The 18941-nt window shown below is 34.7% G+C and overlaps 1 protein-coding gene across 6 annotated transcripts in view; it reads right to left on the bottom strand.

Annotated features, from left to right (window-relative positions):
- Window positions 1–2039: 2039 nt before the first annotated feature.
- LOC125655292 (plexin-A4-like) overlaps window positions 2040–18941 on the bottom strand; it is a 50884-nt gene continuing 33982 nt past the window's right edge. For all 6 annotated transcript variants that reach the window (XM_048885533.2, XM_056145261.1, XM_048885532.2 and 3 more), the window contains 13 exons: window positions 18751–18918; window positions 18202–18292; window positions 17254–17508; window positions 14595–14747; window positions 14284–14332; window positions 13352–13597; window positions 10942–11061; window positions 10326–10421; window positions 8854–9038; window positions 8553–8662; window positions 7300–7468; window positions 4922–5058; window positions 2040–3785 (listed from right to left, as the gene is read on the bottom strand). In XM_048885533.2, coding sequence (XP_048741490.2) covers window positions 3608–3785; window positions 4922–5058; window positions 7300–7468; window positions 8553–8662; window positions 8854–9038; window positions 10326–10421; window positions 10942–11061; window positions 13352–13597; window positions 14284–14332; window positions 14595–14747; window positions 17254–17508; window positions 18202–18292; window positions 18751–18918 — 1957 coding nt within the window. In that variant the 3' untranslated portion in view covers window positions 2040–3607. The remainder of the gene's footprint in view (window positions 3786–4921; window positions 5059–7299; window positions 7469–8552; window positions 8663–8853; window positions 9039–10325; window positions 10422–10941; window positions 11062–13351; window positions 13598–14283; window positions 14333–14594; window positions 14748–17253; window positions 17509–18201; window positions 18293–18750; window positions 18919–18941) is intronic.

The following is an 18941-nucleotide window of genomic DNA, read 5'->3' as shown; positions in this document are numbered from 1 at the left end:
TTCAATCAGAGAGATCCCAATCAACTGTCATACTACCAGTAGTAAAATCTTACACACGTCATTCAATCAGAGAGGTCCATATCAACTGTCATGGACATTTCATACTACTAGTAGTTAAATCTTACACATGTCATTAAATCAGAGAGGTCCCAATCAACTGCCACGGGCATTTCATACACCCAGTAGTTGAATCTCACACACGTCATTAAATCAGAGAGGTCCATATCAACTGTCATGGACATTTCATACTAGTAGTAGTTAAATCTTACACACGTCATTAAATCAGAGAGGTCCATATCAACTGTCACGGACATTTCATACTACTAGTAGTTAAATCTTACACACGTCATTAAATCAGATAGGTCCATATCAACTGTCACGGACATTTCATACTACTAGTAGTTAAATCTTACACACGTCATAAAATCAGATAGGTCCATATCAACTGTCACGGACATTTCATACTACTAGTAGTTAAATCTTACACGTCATTAAATCAGAGAGGTCCATATCAACTGTCATGGACATTTCATACTACTAGTAGTTAAATCTTACACACGTCATTAAATCAGAGAGGTCCATATCAACTGTCATGGACATTTCATACTACTAGTAGTTAAATCTTACACATGTCATTAAATCAAAGAGGTCCCAATCAACTGCCACGGGCATTTCATACACCCAGTGGCTAAATCTCACACACCGTCATTAAATCAGAGAGGTCCATATCAACTGTCATGGACATTTCATGCTACCAGTAGTTAAATCTTACACACGTCATTAAATCAGAGAGGTCCATATCAACTGTCACGGACATTTCATACTACTAGTAGTTAAATCTTGCACACGTCATTAAATCAAAGAAGGTATATTAAAAGTCATGGACATTTCATACGCCCAGTAGTTGAATCTTTAACATGCGATTAGATCAGAGAGGTTTAGATTTACAGTCACGGACATTTCATACGCTCAGTAGTTAAATCTAATCTTAGCGTCCCTGCAACAACAAAAAATTCCTTCTGTTGACTAGCTGTTGGTGATTAGATCCCATACACTAGGAGCTTAGCATCACGTAAAGCACGATGCTCTATTCACGAATTCATGTAATAACCTTTGATCAACAGTCCACTCGCGAATTCAGGTTCTCTAGATTTTAATGTCAGTCATTTCGCGATATTAATTTCTCGCGTAAAATACGACTCTACCTCTTATTGTTCAAAAGACAGTGTATAACCAATGCTAGTTCTATCCAATATTGAAAATACATTTGAGAGCATGCCCTTTACTCTGGGGTCATGCCTTTGAACATTAATCTATTCTACATCATTTTTTTTTTTTTAAATACCGTTTGTGATGGATTGGACATGTCCTCGGAAAACCGACCAACAACATCACCTAGGTATCCTGAAGATGGACGCCAGAAGGCAAGAAGAAGTTAGGCCGCCCAAAGATCACCCGGAGACGGAGAGGAGGGAGAGGGGCCTAACTTAGAGGGAATTAGAGAAGAGGGGAGAGGGACCTAACTTATAGGGAATTAGAGAAGCAGGCAAAAGACAGACAGCAGTGGAGGACACTAGTCCCTGCCTTATGTACCTCCGGGAGCAACAAGGACTAGGTACGTAAAGTTTGGAACCACTCTGATCAGATATTTCTTCTTTACACTCTTCAAGTATTATCTTTTTTGTATTTCAAATTACCTTTCCTTTCTGTGTGGGTGTTCATATATCTTTGGGAACATGTATATGAGGTACGATGATGCTAGCCTTAGAAGTATGGTTTTCATCTAGGCCAATCTATTAAGGCCTAGAATGTATAAAATCCGATAGATGCTTTAGAAAAGACCTTTCAGAGCATCAAAAAAGGACGGAAGTCTGATACTGACATGAATTGCAGATTCAAATATTTGTTTACAGCTTCTCGTTTAAAAGATATAAAATTTGAATTTTTAATTCTTTGATAAAGAATTAATTGCAATGAAAATTTGGTGGAAGTCCAATTTAAATCATTAAATACAAGACTTTATATTTATATATATAAAAGACAAAAATTACCTTTATTTTAATAATGTATACATACAAATAATAAGCAACGACATAAAATGCATCAACGCTTTATAAGCATCGGCATGTACAAAAGCAGAGCTATGCTGAGATTATACAGTAGTCTTACGGTTTACATTTCAATATCCTTTCAAAAATGAAACATTTTGTCAAAGTTCTTTACCATAAATGGAAACAAAGTTCAATGTTCCTGCGTAAAATTTCAATATCTATAAAAGGCTTTTTAATACTTTCCTTCGGAAAAGCATACAATTGAGACATAGAATATCAAATGTGAATCGAGGATATTAGAGAAAAAATTCTCCAAAGATTAAAGAACAATGAGAATATGAAATCTAAATAAAATATAAAAGGAAGAGTATGTGATGTGATAAAAATAATGTACATGAATAAATATATATCTTCTACAAGTGGTTTATTCAGTCTTTAAAAAAAACCCCAGATCTACAATGTAACTCAGATGTGATGTTTGATGTGAGGCCAAAAAGGAGGGAACACTTTCAAAACTTGGATACAGAACCTTTGATTAAATATACTTTGCTACAAGATGATGAAAAATAACCAATCTTGTATTAACACCCCACCCCATCCCACCCTCCACAAAAAAAAGTGTTTTGTTTCATGTATTTAAAAGACATACATAAAAAAATTTAACATCAATTTCCAAACCATGCATGATAAACGAATTACTCAAAACAAATATGTGTACATGTCAATATATACAATTCAATAGACAGATGTTTTGCATACCATTAAAACTATGGCACATATAATCGAGCAATGTGTAAAAGTACAATAAATAATGAGGACTACAAAAAGCTGATATGCACCAAACAATGGGATTCAGTTGTAAGCGTAACTAGCACATCATATTTGTATATTCAATAATAAATTGCACATATAATGAGTAAAAAATAAAGGTATATTCCACAACTTGCTGATTCTTAAACTGGACAACTGTTCTACAACATATTTGGCACAGGAAGCTTGTAATCGACTCCAACATAATGCATGACTGTGGGATTTTGATGAACTAGTGAAAAATTATCTTGTCAATATGATTTCAAAGAGTTGAAGCAGATGGTCCCTTAATATTGTAAAGATATTATGAGATGGAAATCACTTTATGTTAAGTATTATCTTGAATAATTCAATTTTGAGAATTATTTTTAATATCAAAATACATCCCCCCCCCCTAAAAAAAAAAGAAGAAAATAAGAGTAAAAATTTTTGATTCTGGCTGTGATTTGTGAAATAAATTTGTCATTTTTACTAAATTAAATTATGGTAATTTTCTGAGAAAGCAAGGCAGTGTAAAGACAATATTTTCACAATCATTAGAAAAATTTCAAGGTAAGCTAGCCACAATACAGCTTTCCAAAACAAACAGAAGGAGACTTTTTCCTCCGCTCGACTTTGGGATGCCCTTTAATCTCCTCCTATTCTTTCTCATTTCATTCATGCCTGCTTCGACACTGATTGTCTCCTCGTCAAACAGAACACCATAATCACAACAGAAACCCTCGGATCCCTTCAGCCCTTTCTCTTCAGCCCATCACCCCTAAGTACTCCTGGGACTCCCCGAGATCTACTTTGGTCTGTAAGGGTTGTGAGACGTCGTTAGATTCCTCCGCTGTTGTGAACTGTTTGATTTCCTCGCTGATTTCCTGGAATGTAGGCCGGTCCGAGGGGACATCCGTCCAGCACTTCAGCATCAACAGGTAGCTACAATGTGAAGGGATGTTACACCATGAGAAACACAGCTGATACCACAACCACACTCACAATTTTGTTGTATCTGCCAATCACATATTCTGGGGTTGGGGGTTGGAAAAACACCTTGCATTTATTTCATCTGGCACATAACATTTTATACAAGTTCTTTCAAATGCATTGATCGCAATTTCTCTTTGTTTCAATCTTATTTGATTTAATCCAAGACAAAATTTACAAATTAATTAACAATGAAAAAAACAGAGGATGTGTAATCATAAATATGATGTTTGAGAGTTTCCCTCCTTAGAAACAATACACAGAAAAATCAAATTTTGGAGAAAATTGTGGAAACTTCTTAGTTTCAATGTAAAATTGGGGAAATTTCTGAGAGTCTCAATGTAAAATTGTGGAAACTTCTGAGAGTCTCAATGTAAAATTGTAATTTCTGAGAGTCTCAATTTAAAATTGTGGAAATTTCTGAAAGTCTCAATGTAAAATTGTGGAAACTTCTTAGTCTCAATGTAAAATTGTGGAAACTTCTTAGTCTTAATGTAAAATTGTGGAAACTTCTGAGAGTTTCAATGTAAAATTGTAATTTCTGAGAGTCTCAATATAAAATTGTAATTTCTGAGAGTCTCAATGTAAAATTGTAACTTCTGAGAGTCTCAATGTAAAATTGTAATTTCTGAGAGTCTCAATATAAAATTGTGGAAATTTCTGAGAGTCTCAATGTAAAATTGTGGAAACTTCTGAGAGTCTCAATATAAAATTGTGGAAATTTCTGAAAGTCTCAATGTAAAATTGTAATTTCTGAGAGTCTCAATGTAACATTGTGGAAAATTCTGAGAGTCTCAATGTAAAATTGTAATTTCTGAAAGTCACAATATAAAATTGTAATTTCTGAGAGTTTCAATATAAAATTGTAACTTCTGAGAGTCTCAATGTAAAATTGTAATTTCTGAGAGTCTCAATGTAAAATTTCTGAGAGTCTCAATGTAAAATTGTGGAAATTTCTGAGAGTCTCAATGTAAAATTGTGGAAACTTCTGAGAGTCTCAATGTAAAATTGCCCTATCTCTCCTTCTAAAACACAGTAGTGCATTAAAGTGTTGAACTGAGACACCTAGCTTAACAATCTACACTTACATGGCTTCTGGGGACTGTCTAGGTTTCTTTAGTCGATGCCCTCCTGTCAAATATTTCAGAAGATTTTCTGTCTCCACATCTGGATATGGAGTTACTCCCCTTGTCATTAGTTCCCACAAAACAATTCCATAAGACCACTGCAATATACGAGAAAGGCAAATCTGTACACTTTATTATTTTACATGTACGGTGAAATTTGTCCAATTCAGACATGCTTAGCATCGGAAATATTTTTCTTTGGATAAATACTCTTGCAAAATATATCACTATTCCCTTGAAATCTTGGATTGATTGTATCTTGTTTAACGTCCCTCTTGAGAATTTTTCACTCATATGGAGACGTCACCAAGACTGGTGAAGGGCTTCAAATTTAGGCCTATGCTCGGCACTTATGGCCATTGAGCAGTGAGTAGTGCAACACCTACTGTGACACAGGGCATCCGTTTTTAAGGTCATCTCCGAGGACCCATGACATTCACACCTGATGTCGAGCGTTTGTGCCCATCAAATGCTCATTTATCATACATCCATCAGACTTTTATTCATTATAAACAGATGAGTGTGCATGAGACAAAATCATGTGAACTTCCGTACAACAATTGTCTAGAAAATACACCACTTGAATTGTTGAAATAGCCACAGAATTGATATTTCAAAACATATTTTCATTTTATTACATGTATTTAAATAATTTTTTTCACATGATTTGAATTACTGAACAATTTTGGGTTGTACAAATAGTGACAAATTACTTCCACAGCCTTCTTACATCATACCCATTAATTAATCCTAAACTTGACAGTTGCAATACGCAATTTTCAAGATATGTCCCAGTTCCTTCCCTTTGGAGAATTCTCATACACAGTATGGAGCGAAATAATTTACATGAGGGAGTGGGACAAATAGCCATCTCTGTGTAAGTGAATGTGCTCAGTAAGTTTTCTCATACAGTTTCATCACCCAAATTCGATTGACAAGTGATAAGTATTCAGAAAGTAATCAAATACCATATAAATGGAATTTTAGTGACACAAATTTAACGATTTTCCCATAAAAATGAGTATATATTTTTAGCGAGAGCTAATTTTAGCAACTTTACAATTCCAAGAAAGATAACTGTTATCAACGAAAAGGGATAAATTGTTAGCAGATATTCAACTTTAGCAATCTCACCACTCTCAATGATAATGCCAAAATTAAATCCTCGCTACAAATTCTGCTTTAATACACGGTACATACCATATTCTTATTATATCACATTATTTCATTGCTCGTATGTATCATATCCTGAATAATACTTGCAAATATGACATTGTTTTCATGTTTCCACCATAGTAAAATATTTCTTTCAATCATATTTTGTATTTCCTACATTTACAGATTTAAAGGGAATCCACTTTTAATACGTTTTATAATCTTCCTCACTGACTGTAGGTCCACTCTGTCCCACTTAGGTATTCGAAGTACCACTAAATGCACCTCCTACACAGAAGAGCTCTTATATCAAAACTGGTGTATTTGGCTTTTCTCAAAAGGATCTTGGCAGGTCCAGATGAACTCCTGCAAACACTGTGGCTTAGATAATCCAATGGGACAAAAAATATTTATTTCAATATATAGCTATATCTTGAAAAAAAAGGTGTATTTTTAATGTCGTCATTTTTCAAGGTTACTGCATTATGGATTTTTTTTTTTTAAAAATACATATTTCATTTTTTAAGTTTTAATGACCTAATTTTTATGCTTTGATTTACTTTTCTCTACAGATGCAGAAATTCACAAAGTTTGTTTATTCTAGGACACACATCTACACAAGCCCAAGTCAAATACATGGCCATATCATGTCAATTAAATGTCACAGCGACCTTTAAGTAGGGTGCGACATATCTTCTACCCAAGGTGCATTAACTGACCAAGTTTGATAATTCTACACCAAGAAATTGTCCAGTTATGAACCAGACAGGGTTTTACCATATGTGGCTATATCATCTTAATCAAAGGTCGCAATGACGTGACTTTACAAAGTGCGACACACCCTCTACCCAAAATGCATCAGCTGATAAGTTTAATGATACTAGAACTTATAGTATTTCAGTTATGAGCCACACACAAAAAAGCTAACAGACAGACAGAGAACATAGCACAATATGTCCTGTCTCAGACGGACGTACAAAAACTTTAAAATGTGGAGTGTTTTACATGACAACAATTTATGATGACACCAAAATCCCAGACTAAACAATAACACCACAATGCTGATCTGATCCACTGACATGGCTGTTATAACTGATTGACTGATAGGTGTTTAGTTTAGGAAGAAACTTACACAATCTGTTTTATGGTTGACTGATAGGTGTTTAGTTTAGGAAGAAACTTACACAATCTGTTTTATGGTTGAAGCCTGGAGTAGTCCCCTTCTCAATGTTTAATATTTCTGGTGCCCACCACTTTGTGATGGAGATGTTGTCGTTAGACAGATAGAAATCCCCCGAGTACAGCGACGCAATGGAATAGTCCGATAACTTCACCACTTTATCGTCTGTCACTCTGAAATAACAATTACATCATACAATGAAATAGTCCGATAACTTCCCCTCTATCGTCTGTCACTCTGAAATATCAATCACATAAATAAAACAACTCTCCAATGAGAGGGAGAACAAATCTATTACATAAATTACATAAACTAAATAATTCCCCACTGGGGGGGGGGGAGAGAGAGAGAGAGAGAGAGAGAGAGAACATATCTATCACATGAATAATACAACTCCCAATGAGAGGGGAAAACAAATCTATCAAAGATAGGATATCACAGACAGTTCCTGATTATCAGTGACTATTGTGACTTACAGACAGTTCCTGATTATCGGTGTGTATTGTGACTTACAGACAGTTCCTGATTATCAGTGACTATTGTGACTTACAGACAGTTCCTGATTATTGGTGACTATTGTGACTTACAGACAGTTCCTGACTATCAGTGACTATTGTGACTTACAGACAATTTCTGGCTATCGGTGTGTATTGTGACTTACAGACAGTTCCTGATTATCAGTGACTATTGTGACTTACAGACAGTTCCTGATTATCGGTGACTATTGTGACTTGCAGACAGTTCCTGATTCTCGGTGACTATTGTGACTTACAGACAGTTCCTGACTATCAGTGATTATTGTGACTTACAGACAGTTCCTGATTATCAGTGACTATTGTGACTTACAGACAGTTCCTGATTATCGGTGACTATTGTGACTTACAGACAGTTCCTGATTCTCAGTGACTATTGTGACTTACAGACAGTTCCTGACTATCGGTGACTATTGTGACTTACAGACAGTTCCTGATTCTCAGTGACTATTGTGACTTACAGACAGTTCCTGACTATCAGTGTCTATTGTGACTTACAGACAGTTCCTGATTATCAGTGACTATTGTGACTTACAGACAGTTCCTGACTATCGGTGACTATTGTGACTTACAGTTCCTGATTCTCGGTGACTATTGTGACTTACAGACAGTTCCTGACTATCAGTGACTATTGTGACTTACAGACAGTTCCTGACTATCAGTGTCTATTGTGACTTACAGACAGTTCCTGATTTTGAGGTTTTAGGTGCCTATTGTGACTTACAGACAATTCCTGGCTGCTAGATTGCCATGGATGACCCGGATTCCTTCTAGATATGACATGGCCTCACTAACTTGTTGTGCAATCTCTAATAACTCTACTAGTGCCACATTCTGAAACAAATACATACAAATTTCATTACATAATGGACACAATCATTCAATTGTGTATGTATGTCTTTCATTGATTTCAACAGAACATTTTTTTTTTATGAAAATTTTGAAAACTCCCCATCACATTTTGTACCCATGCTTGAATCTGGTCAGACTATTTAAACTTGGCTACAAAATAAGCGTGGGCGAACCTTGGACGAGTCTTTGATGTAGTTTTTGAGATCTCCCCTCTGAAGGTTGGGTAGAATTATCATTGGAGGCTCGGAGACAGATAAACAAACCCCACACACCGTCAGAATGTTCGGGTGTTGTAGATCTTTTAACACAGCACACAGTTTTAAGAAACCATCAATAGTTTCGTTGTCTGTGGAACATCCTGAAATATTTCATACAGTTTAAAATCAAAGTATCGCTGATCTCTCATTAATAAAATTACAGAATTTTGCAGTCTGAAATTCTTAGCATACACACCATATATCTCATTTGGTAAATTTGAAACTTCTCTTATTCTATCAAAATACGAAGACATTTAAAAAAAGGGGATATTCTTTTTCAAATATTTACACTTCCAGTGTATTTGCCTCTGATATCTTGACAAATTGAAATGATAATCCTTTCCTCATGAATGTGCTGCAGTTATTAACAATGCGCGTATGAATCTTGATGAATACTGTACATGTACTGTACAATAATATTCTAACCACTGGAAATACTGACAGAAATTAAAGTAGAACGCAAATATAAAAAACGAGTTTCGTTTCTAACAAGATTCCTACAAGTAGCCATGTGTCCTCCGCCGCCACAAAAAAGTATCAAAATGGCGGCGCAATATGATCAATAACATATGGTGACTAAAAATCTTACGAAATATTAATAAAATCTGTTTTATAGCGGTTTCTGAGAGTTATGTCCACAAAGTTTTCCTATAGTGTAGCATGTGCAAATTGAACAAAGTTCCATAAGTCCTGTACAAATTGCCCAAGAAAAATGGTGGCACAATATGACTAACTATATATGGCAACTAACAATTCTTAAAAAAAAAATGAACAAAATCTGTTGAGCAGTTTTGGAAGAGTTGTGTCCACAAAGTCAAGTGGGACAGACGGACACCAGTATTTCCATGTCCCCTTCCACGTTGCGAGGGGGGGATACATGTGGGTATGAACTGCAATGCTTCATGCCAGCATGCTTTTCATGAAGCACAGATGCGTTCATGCCCTCAGATATTTTCAATGATAAAATCAGTGATTTTTTAAGGCCCATTTTGGGTCCAAATTTCGGCCCTTTCCCCTCCTAAAAATTGTCAATTTTTTCCCAATTTAGCTTGCATTTTTTCCAATAATAGAATTATGAAAGGAAAACGTATTTGAAAAAATAAACATTCGATGTGAATTGTATACAAAAGACTTAACAAAGAGTTATGGGAATGATGATTTGGATAGAATAGTTGAAAATTTGAGAAGGTTAAAGAAAATTAGATGTGTAAAATAAAGATAATATAATGTTTGATATGATTTTAAAACTTATTTACGATAAAATTGATTTTTCCCAATTTGACTGAAATGTTGACAATTTTTCCCAATTCGAAAGTCACACGACCCTTGTTAAAAATGTAGAAAAATCACTGAAAATTGATTTCTTCACTTGCAGAGTTTCTTGTTACCTTGTAGTGTTTTGATAGCTACTGTGTCGCTCTGTTCCTCTGAATCGGCTCCTTTAGAATTTTTATACAGTCCCTGAGATGTGCTGCCATAGTTACCTATTAAACAACACAAAAATGGATTCATTAAAACAATAAATCAGGACTGGAAATAACAGAATCTATCATATAAAACTAATTTTGTAATTCCAAAAGTTGCTAAGATTTATGAAAATATACATGTAAGTCTTAAAAGTTCCTTTTCCTGCATATATCCAAATTATGGAGAGGGCTTATATAGACAATGCCTGCTGTCCAATTCATTTGTGTTTTCAATATAACAGAATAATTTCTAAATTAAATCAAATATATCTAAATTCATAGTACCCCCTAATACATGTAAATCCATAGTACCCCCTAATACATGTATATCCAAATTCATAGTACCACCTTTTTCTATAAAATCAGACAAATACAAATGCAAGACTTTATTCTGTAATATTGAAAAAAAGATTCAGTTAGCTAACCTAGAATTAGACACTGAAATCCGACAAAGATTCAGTTAGCTATCTTATAATTTGACACTGAAATCTGACAAAGATTCAGTTAGCTATCTTATAATTTGACACTGAAATCCAACCTTTTCCTATGAGGTCTCCAACATTTAGTTTACTTCGGTAGATGAGAAAATCACTGATGTTCTGCTGTAGGGCCTCATCTTCTATGCGACTCAGCAACTCATTGATGTATGGACCAGAATCTGTCACAACAATAACAAACTAATAAATATCAGACAATTTCAAATTTCTTTGCACAAAACAAATGTACTTGTATTTTGGTAATATTTTCATGCTCTCAAATTCCTGCTTACAAATTTCAGTTTCCAAGTTATGCTAAAGGAAATCGTGTTTTTACTAAATACGTAAAAAGTTACTTTTCACATACACGTATATTTACAATTAAATATCTGTTTATGAAATGTGGCTAAAGAGATAAGCCACATATCTGTCATTTTGTATTTCTTCAAGAAATACAGTAAAATATCTGTATCTCGAATATGGTTTATCTCGAATACCCCGCTTGAGTCGAAGTCGACCGCCGGTCCCGGCCGTTTTCCCTACATAAATGATTAAAAAAAACTTCTGATATTTCGAACACGGTAATCTCGAATACTCCGCTTATGTCGAAGTATTTTCAAGGTCCCATACCCTAAATTCATCGGTTTATCTCAAGTGCAGTCAATTTTCTGCTCTGCTTACCATACCTGGCGTCGATAAGTCACACATGCACACCCGCAGCTACATCAATTATAATTAATGACCGCTAATCCACGCTCGCCTTTTCCGAGTAGACCCAGGTCGCAATAAATGGTTCAACAGCTTGGGTGATTAGTGAAGCCTTTCAACATTATGCTAAAGTTCATCGCCAATTATGAACTAACACATCTGATTCCAGGGATGGTGTTTTGAAATACACACGCTCTATCATTAACATGTGGGTTAGATAAACGCACAAAATCATTGAAGTACGCTTGAAGGTAATGCTATTAATAACGATAATGCATTTAATAATACACGCTTCATCATTAAAACTAGTACAGAGAAAACACGAACATTTCTTTAATAAACATTTAAAAAATTGGTTTTTTTTTTAAATCCGTCTTTTTTGTTTCTTACGTGATAAGTTCTTTCATTACAACGCAATAACTACATCCCAGTCGAGCCTGGACTTCAGTAAACTTAAAGTAATCATACAGGCACGATCATCTTAATTTTGAAACACATTGTGAATTCAATTGGATGTTTATATATATCTAAAAAATGAAATGTTTGTCTTTGAAATTCCACAATAATATGTATACGGTGTGACCTTTGGACCGAGCGAAGCATATAATGGTCATTGTCCCAAGTGGTAATCATAATTCCGTTAAGTACGGTAGATTATGATTCATTTAAAAATATATATTTTTAATGAAATTTTCCTTGCGCTAAAAACCAGTAACATCTCAATATTAAAGGTGTTTATATGGGAACAACAGTTTTACATGATCCGCCTATTCATTGAACGCGGGAAATAAAACGCAAGGCAACGTCAACTGTGCATTGTGACGTCACATTTAGCCTCGACTTTTTTCTCTTTTTCAAAGCAAACATATTATAAACAACAATAATACATTCCGTATGCAATGAAAGGGGCCGTTATAAAACTAAACAAAATTAACCAATAAATTCAAAATGATAAAAAAGTAACCATAATTTTATCGTATATTCTTATTCAAAGAAACTCATGAACTCGTTCATCTATTTAGTCGTATTACAATTTTATATGTAATTATTTGCTAAAGTCTGTTACAATGATAATTATACTATTCGCTTTGAACAAACTGAGTATTTATATTACAAATTGCACGTCAGAGTCTTCTATTATTGGCATTCAAAATAAAACACGAATAACTGTTGATGCAGGTAATGAAATAATAAATGGCGGCGCCCATATGGATCACGAAAAATTCAGTGAACGTATATAGAGATTATCTCTTTTTCTGTTGCTGATTTTGACTTTTTCTTTTACATACGTGTTACCTTTAGAGCCTTGCTTCGCGGACGGGCCTTCAGCCCGTTCGAGCTTCGCTCGGTATTAATTTATCAACTTGTATTAAACTATAAGAAACGGCAACGGGGGTTTTGTTTATAATGCAAATTCCATACTATGCATCAAATATCCTCCTTTAAAAAAAAAATATCCCAGATCAATTTTGGATATCTCGAACCCCCGGATATCTCAAAGTTTTATCGACGTCCCTCGGACTTCAAGATAGAGATATTTTACTGTATATTGATCACTTGAATGACATTAAATCAATGAATTTGTGGGATTGCCTCAACATAAATATTGGTAAATAATCTTGTATATATAAACATGTTCAGGAAATTAATTGTCCACAAAAACAATGTCTCGTTGAAAAATCAGACATTGCAAGATCGTAGAAATACAGCCACACGAAATATCAGTGATCTACTGTAACACCCACTGACATTCTCACATCTTACCTCCGTTAGCAATTTGTCCATTCATGTCAGCTTTAACAAACAAATTGTTCATCTTGATCTTTTTCTCCTCATCTTGTTCATTATCCTTCAGGAGTTCTGGTATAGCGCCATCTGGTGGCTTGTTTTTCCTTTGTCGTCGAATGATACAAATTGCCAGAAGAGCGATGATCGCAATCATTGGAATCACAACCCCCAAAATGATCCCCATCGCAATCGGTTTATCTGGAGAACTTGAGATTTCTTCCTCTGATTGATAATAATATGTAATAAAATCATTCAAGGCTGAATCAGGGTTGATTTACATGATTACTGGGTCCAGTCTATCTGTACTTAACTTGTACAGCATGAAAGTTACAGAGTAATTACAAAATATGGGGTCTTCATAGCATATTTAGGATTAACAAATTCATAAGAAAGTTAAAACTCAAAAGATGCACACTAGTGCAAGTACAAAACAGGATATCTACTCTTACTATTTCACAGTTACCTCCCCTAGACAACACTAGTACATCTACTCTTACTATTTAACAGTTACCTCCCCTAGACAACACTAGTACATCTACTCTTACTATTTCACAGTTACCTCCCCTAGACAACACTAGTACATCTACTCTTACTATTTCACAGTTACCTCCCCTAGACAACACTAGTACATCTACTCTTACTATTTCACAGTTACCTCCCCTAGACAACACTAGTACATCTACTCTTACTATTTCACAGTTACCTCCCCTAGACAACTCTTACTATTTCACAGTTACCTCCCCTAGACAACACTAGTACATCTACTCTTACTATTTCACAGTTACCTCCCCTAGACAACACTAGTACATCTACTCTTACTATTTCACAGTTACTTCCCCTAGACAACTCTTGATAAAGGAGTAGCCCTACCAAAATCAATGAACCGTAACGTCTGGGGCCTCACCTACCTGTATAGGTCAAGTATCCAACATCTTCACGAAAATTTCCAAATTCTACCTAAAAATAACAAAATATTCACAATTTCCAAGCTATATATAAATATCTATCAATAGTAACATGACTTGTCAAACACACAACAAAACTCCATCACCCCCCCTTTCTGACTCAACTTTACATTCTGTGGCCTGCTTAGACGAGCTGAATTTTGGTCGAAGTCTCATTCTCATAAAAGATATAAATAGTGAAAAGGCGAGACTTAGATTGAAAGTGAGATTATTTAACTTTTATGGCCCTGGAGCCCGATGCTATCCGCACTTACAGTGACCCGGGCTCTCCCGTGCCTCATGCCCTCGGGTTCCTCGGGTGGTGTACAGGTGATGTTATCAGGAGACAGCAAGATGTTGTTACAGTAGTCAGTGCCCACCAGGACCTTCAGGTCGTGATGAGGATATATCACAGAAAAGGACGACCCCTGCAATAAACAAGATATACTCTAGATTGGAAATATCTGTATAAACCTTCAAATTCAGTCTTATTCCGAGTGGTGCAAGGAATGCCACATTTAAGTCTTTTTAAAAGTTTAAAATCACTCATAAATCTCATGTTTGGAAAATACTAAAGCAAGATTCTGAAATGTGCAATTTTGGAAAACTATATCAAATGGTCACAAAGACTTGTACAATCTCTAAATACTAGATGAAATGCTCACGGGGGGTTGTATATGTCTACACATATGATGCTTTTAGCTGTAGGATCTGCTGAGTTATATGTTTAAGTTTTTGAGACCAATTTCTTGATAGGCCACTGACAGACGTACAGACTTTTTAATGTATCCATACCATTGCCAAAGTAGAAACATAGTGATGAGAAATCGAAAAATTTTCATGATTGATAATCAGAAATAATCAAGTGATCATAATCGATTGAATAATTGAAAAATTCTAATATCGACTTGTTAGAATCATCATTTATTGTCTTGTCAGTATTTGTAACATCATTCATTGTCTTGTCAGTATTTGTAACATAATTCATTGTCTTGTCAGTATTTGTAACATCGTTCATTGTCTTGTCAGTATTTGTAACATCATTCATTGTCTTGTCAGTATTTGTAACATCATTCATTGTCTTGTCAGTATTTGTAACATCGTTCATTGTCTTGTCTGTATTTGTATCGTCATTCATTGTCTTGTCAGTATTTGTAACATCGTTCATTGTCTTGTCAGTATTTGTATCATCATTTCTTGTCTTGTCAGTATTTGTAACATCATTCATTGTCTTGTCAGTATTTGTAACATCATTCATTGTCTTGTCAGTATTTGTAACATCATTCATTGTCTTGTCAGTATTTGTATCATCATTCATTGTCTTGTCAGTATTTGTAACATCATTCATTGTCTTGTCAGTATTTGTAACATCGTTCATTGTCTTGTCAGTATTTGTATCATCATTCATTGTCTTGTCAGTATTTGTATCATCATTCATTGTTTTCTCAGTATTTGTAACATCATTCATTGTCTTGTCAGTATTTGTATCATCATTCATTGTTTTCTCAGTATTTGTAACATCATTCATTGTCTTGTCAGTATTTGTATCATCGTTCATTGTCTTGTCAGTATTTGTAACATCATTCATTGTTTTGTCAGTATTTGTAACATCAGTCATTGTCTTGTCAGTATTTGTATCATCGTTCATTGTCTTGTCAGTATTTGTAACATCATTCATTGTCTTGTCAGTATTTGTATCATCATTCATTGTCTTGTCAGTATTTTTTTCTTTTATTTAATTAATTGATAAAACTAATCGATAATCAAAATCGGGAGGCCGTCATCAATCAACTTTAAATTGTCGGCAATAAACTGGACCATTACTATGGAAATAATAATTTTACATGGGCAGAAAGTTCACTGACAGCAACGAAAAAATATTCACAATCAGAAATAGGCAGCAACTTTCCAGGGAAATTCAAATCACTTTTGTGGATTTTCACTATCATGGAGAGGGTATATATACAGTCAACTCTTGATAAACTGCCATCTTTCGTTCTTTTGAATTTATGGCGTTATAACAAATTTGGCGATGAATTAAATTTTCGCAATCTTGGGGGGGAAAGAGTTACTTTTCTTGTATATGTAAGAGTTATCTTTCCTTTAACGTGCAAACTTAATGTAAAAATATCTCGTAATTATTTTTCCAAATTTTCTAACATGATTAAAATAGTTTTATCAATAATAAGGCTTCATTTCAAAACAATACATATACAAGACACATATACAAAGTATGTTTCAAGTTACACTTGTATTTAAAAACCTTCTCCAGTGTCGGTATTTAGCGCACCGCATGGCTGTTTCCTGGTAGGTGAGCCGTCATTAACTGGACAAAGATCAACGAGTACTTCACCCTTTGTAGTCAAAATATCACCCATTGTCCTCCTTTCTATGGACTTTTCTCACAAAACAGAATAATTGGAGATTTTCTGTTGTGTACATTTCGGATGATTTCCATGGTATGTAATAATTTGTTTATTTTCTTAGAAATTCAACAGAAACCTTTTTTGTGACGAAGCCATAGCTAAACTGAAATATTTTTCGATGAGGAAAAAACAACAAGACCACAGTTCATTTTAAGTAATTATCTAGTTTATTTAATACTAGGTCCCTTCTGCCCAGGTGTACGCCGGAGATCGATAATAACCAATTTCCCGCATCACTGATCACGTGCACCCACCGCGGTTTATCGAGATAATTAACACTTTGATATAGACTTTTGTAATAAAAATACCGTGGCAAATGGCGATAGTGAATTTGGCGTTTTAACAAGAATTTTAAGTAATAGGAAAAACGATCTTAGAAAAATGCGGCGTTATAACGAAAGTGACGATGAATTGAGTGGCGATAATTCAAGAATTGACTGTAGTTATTGTCTGTAGCTTAATCCAAATTCTTTTGAATACAACATTGTTTAACTGAAATCACACTCACCTTGATAACAAGAGACTTTATGTCCTTGTAACTGATTTTGTCGGGTAGTTTCTCTAACACGGGATCAGGATAGTAATAGAACGGGTTGAATTGTGTATGGCGGGATACATTCTTCCACTTCTGTACATTGTCCAGCAACAGACCATAGTGGGCCAGTCGTGGCTGGTCTACTGAAATCCTCTCCCCGTGAGACAGGGTGAGCGGGGGTGTAGGACACTTCAGACATTTAAGCTTAGATAACTTTTTTTCACAGTTCTGTAAAAAAAGAAATTTAAAAACTTCACGGGAAACAAAAACTTCGCAGAAAATTGACTTAAATGCCTCATTTATATACAGCTTGCTCAATGAATTCAACTTCAGCTAAAAAGCAACAACAGTTCAGTAAAATTATTGTCATATATTGTCGATCCCTAAATATACACGAGGAATTTATCACGCTTCTACTCATTTATCAGTACTGTCGATTCCTAAATATACGCGAGGAATTTATCATTTCACTAGAGGCAATACTTACAAACTAAAATTACTAGCTTTTAATTTTCTGTTGCTATTATACATGTAAAAACTCTTCATTAACAGACGACATGCGAATTCATGTTCACACTATATGACGTATACCAGTCATTTCATCATATTAAGTACTCAGGTAAAATAAGAAATCTACAGAAATTGATATAAAATTCAGTCCTGCATAGGACTCGCAATTATACATCCTCGTGACTTAAAGTTACACAGTGATTTGCCAATCTAAGTACTTACACAATGTCAGGAATCTAAAGTAGCATCGAATACACGATGAGAAAATTAACAAAATGAAATTTTGAAGAAGTTGATGAATTTGTCAATTTCATTAAGATTTTCACATAGTCGAACTTTTTACTTTTACATTTTAATTGTCATAGTAAATGTACTACTACAACAAAAGGAATTTCTGAACATTAGAATTACCACAGCTAACTCTTCATGTCCCTCCAGAAAAATCTGTCTCCTTTGTATGAGGTCTAATCGCTTCCCGCAGACCTGTATCAGCATCCCACCACTGGAAGAAAACAAAGCTTTGTTTACATGGAGTAGAGGTACAAATCACCAATATTTCTACTCTCTGTAGGCCTGATACATATGTATTAAAAAAATAAAACTACTATTCTTATCTCACTCTGGTCTTCAGAATCTCTGTTCTATATTTGTATACACATACAGAGTATAAACAAATTTTTTTGTGATAAGCAGTGTTGGTCCAACGATATATATATCAAGTTATTTCTGGGTCATTATAACGAGATATATATCAAGTTACCTCTGGGTCGTTATAACGAGATATATATTAAGTTATTTCTGGGTCATTATAATGAGATATATATTAAATTATTTCTGGGTCGTTACTGGCCATATTGTTATAACGAGATATGTAATTTATTTCTGGGTCATTATAACAAGATATGTATGTTATTTTTGGATCATTATAACAAGATATATAAGTTATTTCTGGGTCGTTACCTGGCGGTGCTGTTATAACGAGATATATAAGTGATTACTGGGTCCTGTTTGTATATGAACTTGTCTGTAAGCAGTCGTTTGTAGCCTCCAAAGTCGACCTCGACCTCCTTTTCTCCAAAACCATTCACAGATTTTGAAGTCATACACATAATCTCATCTCTCGTCACCCTGTCAGATATAAATGATCCAGG

Source organism: Ostrea edulis, chromosome 7, assembly GCF_947568905.1.
Source record: "Ostrea edulis chromosome 7, xbOstEdul1.1, whole genome shotgun sequence".
NCBI classification, from domain to species: domain Eukaryota; kingdom Metazoa; phylum Mollusca; class Bivalvia; order Ostreida; family Ostreidae; genus Ostrea; species Ostrea edulis.
Note: the sequence above shows the minus strand (reverse complement) of the source record. Positions and strands in the feature narration are given on the sequence as shown.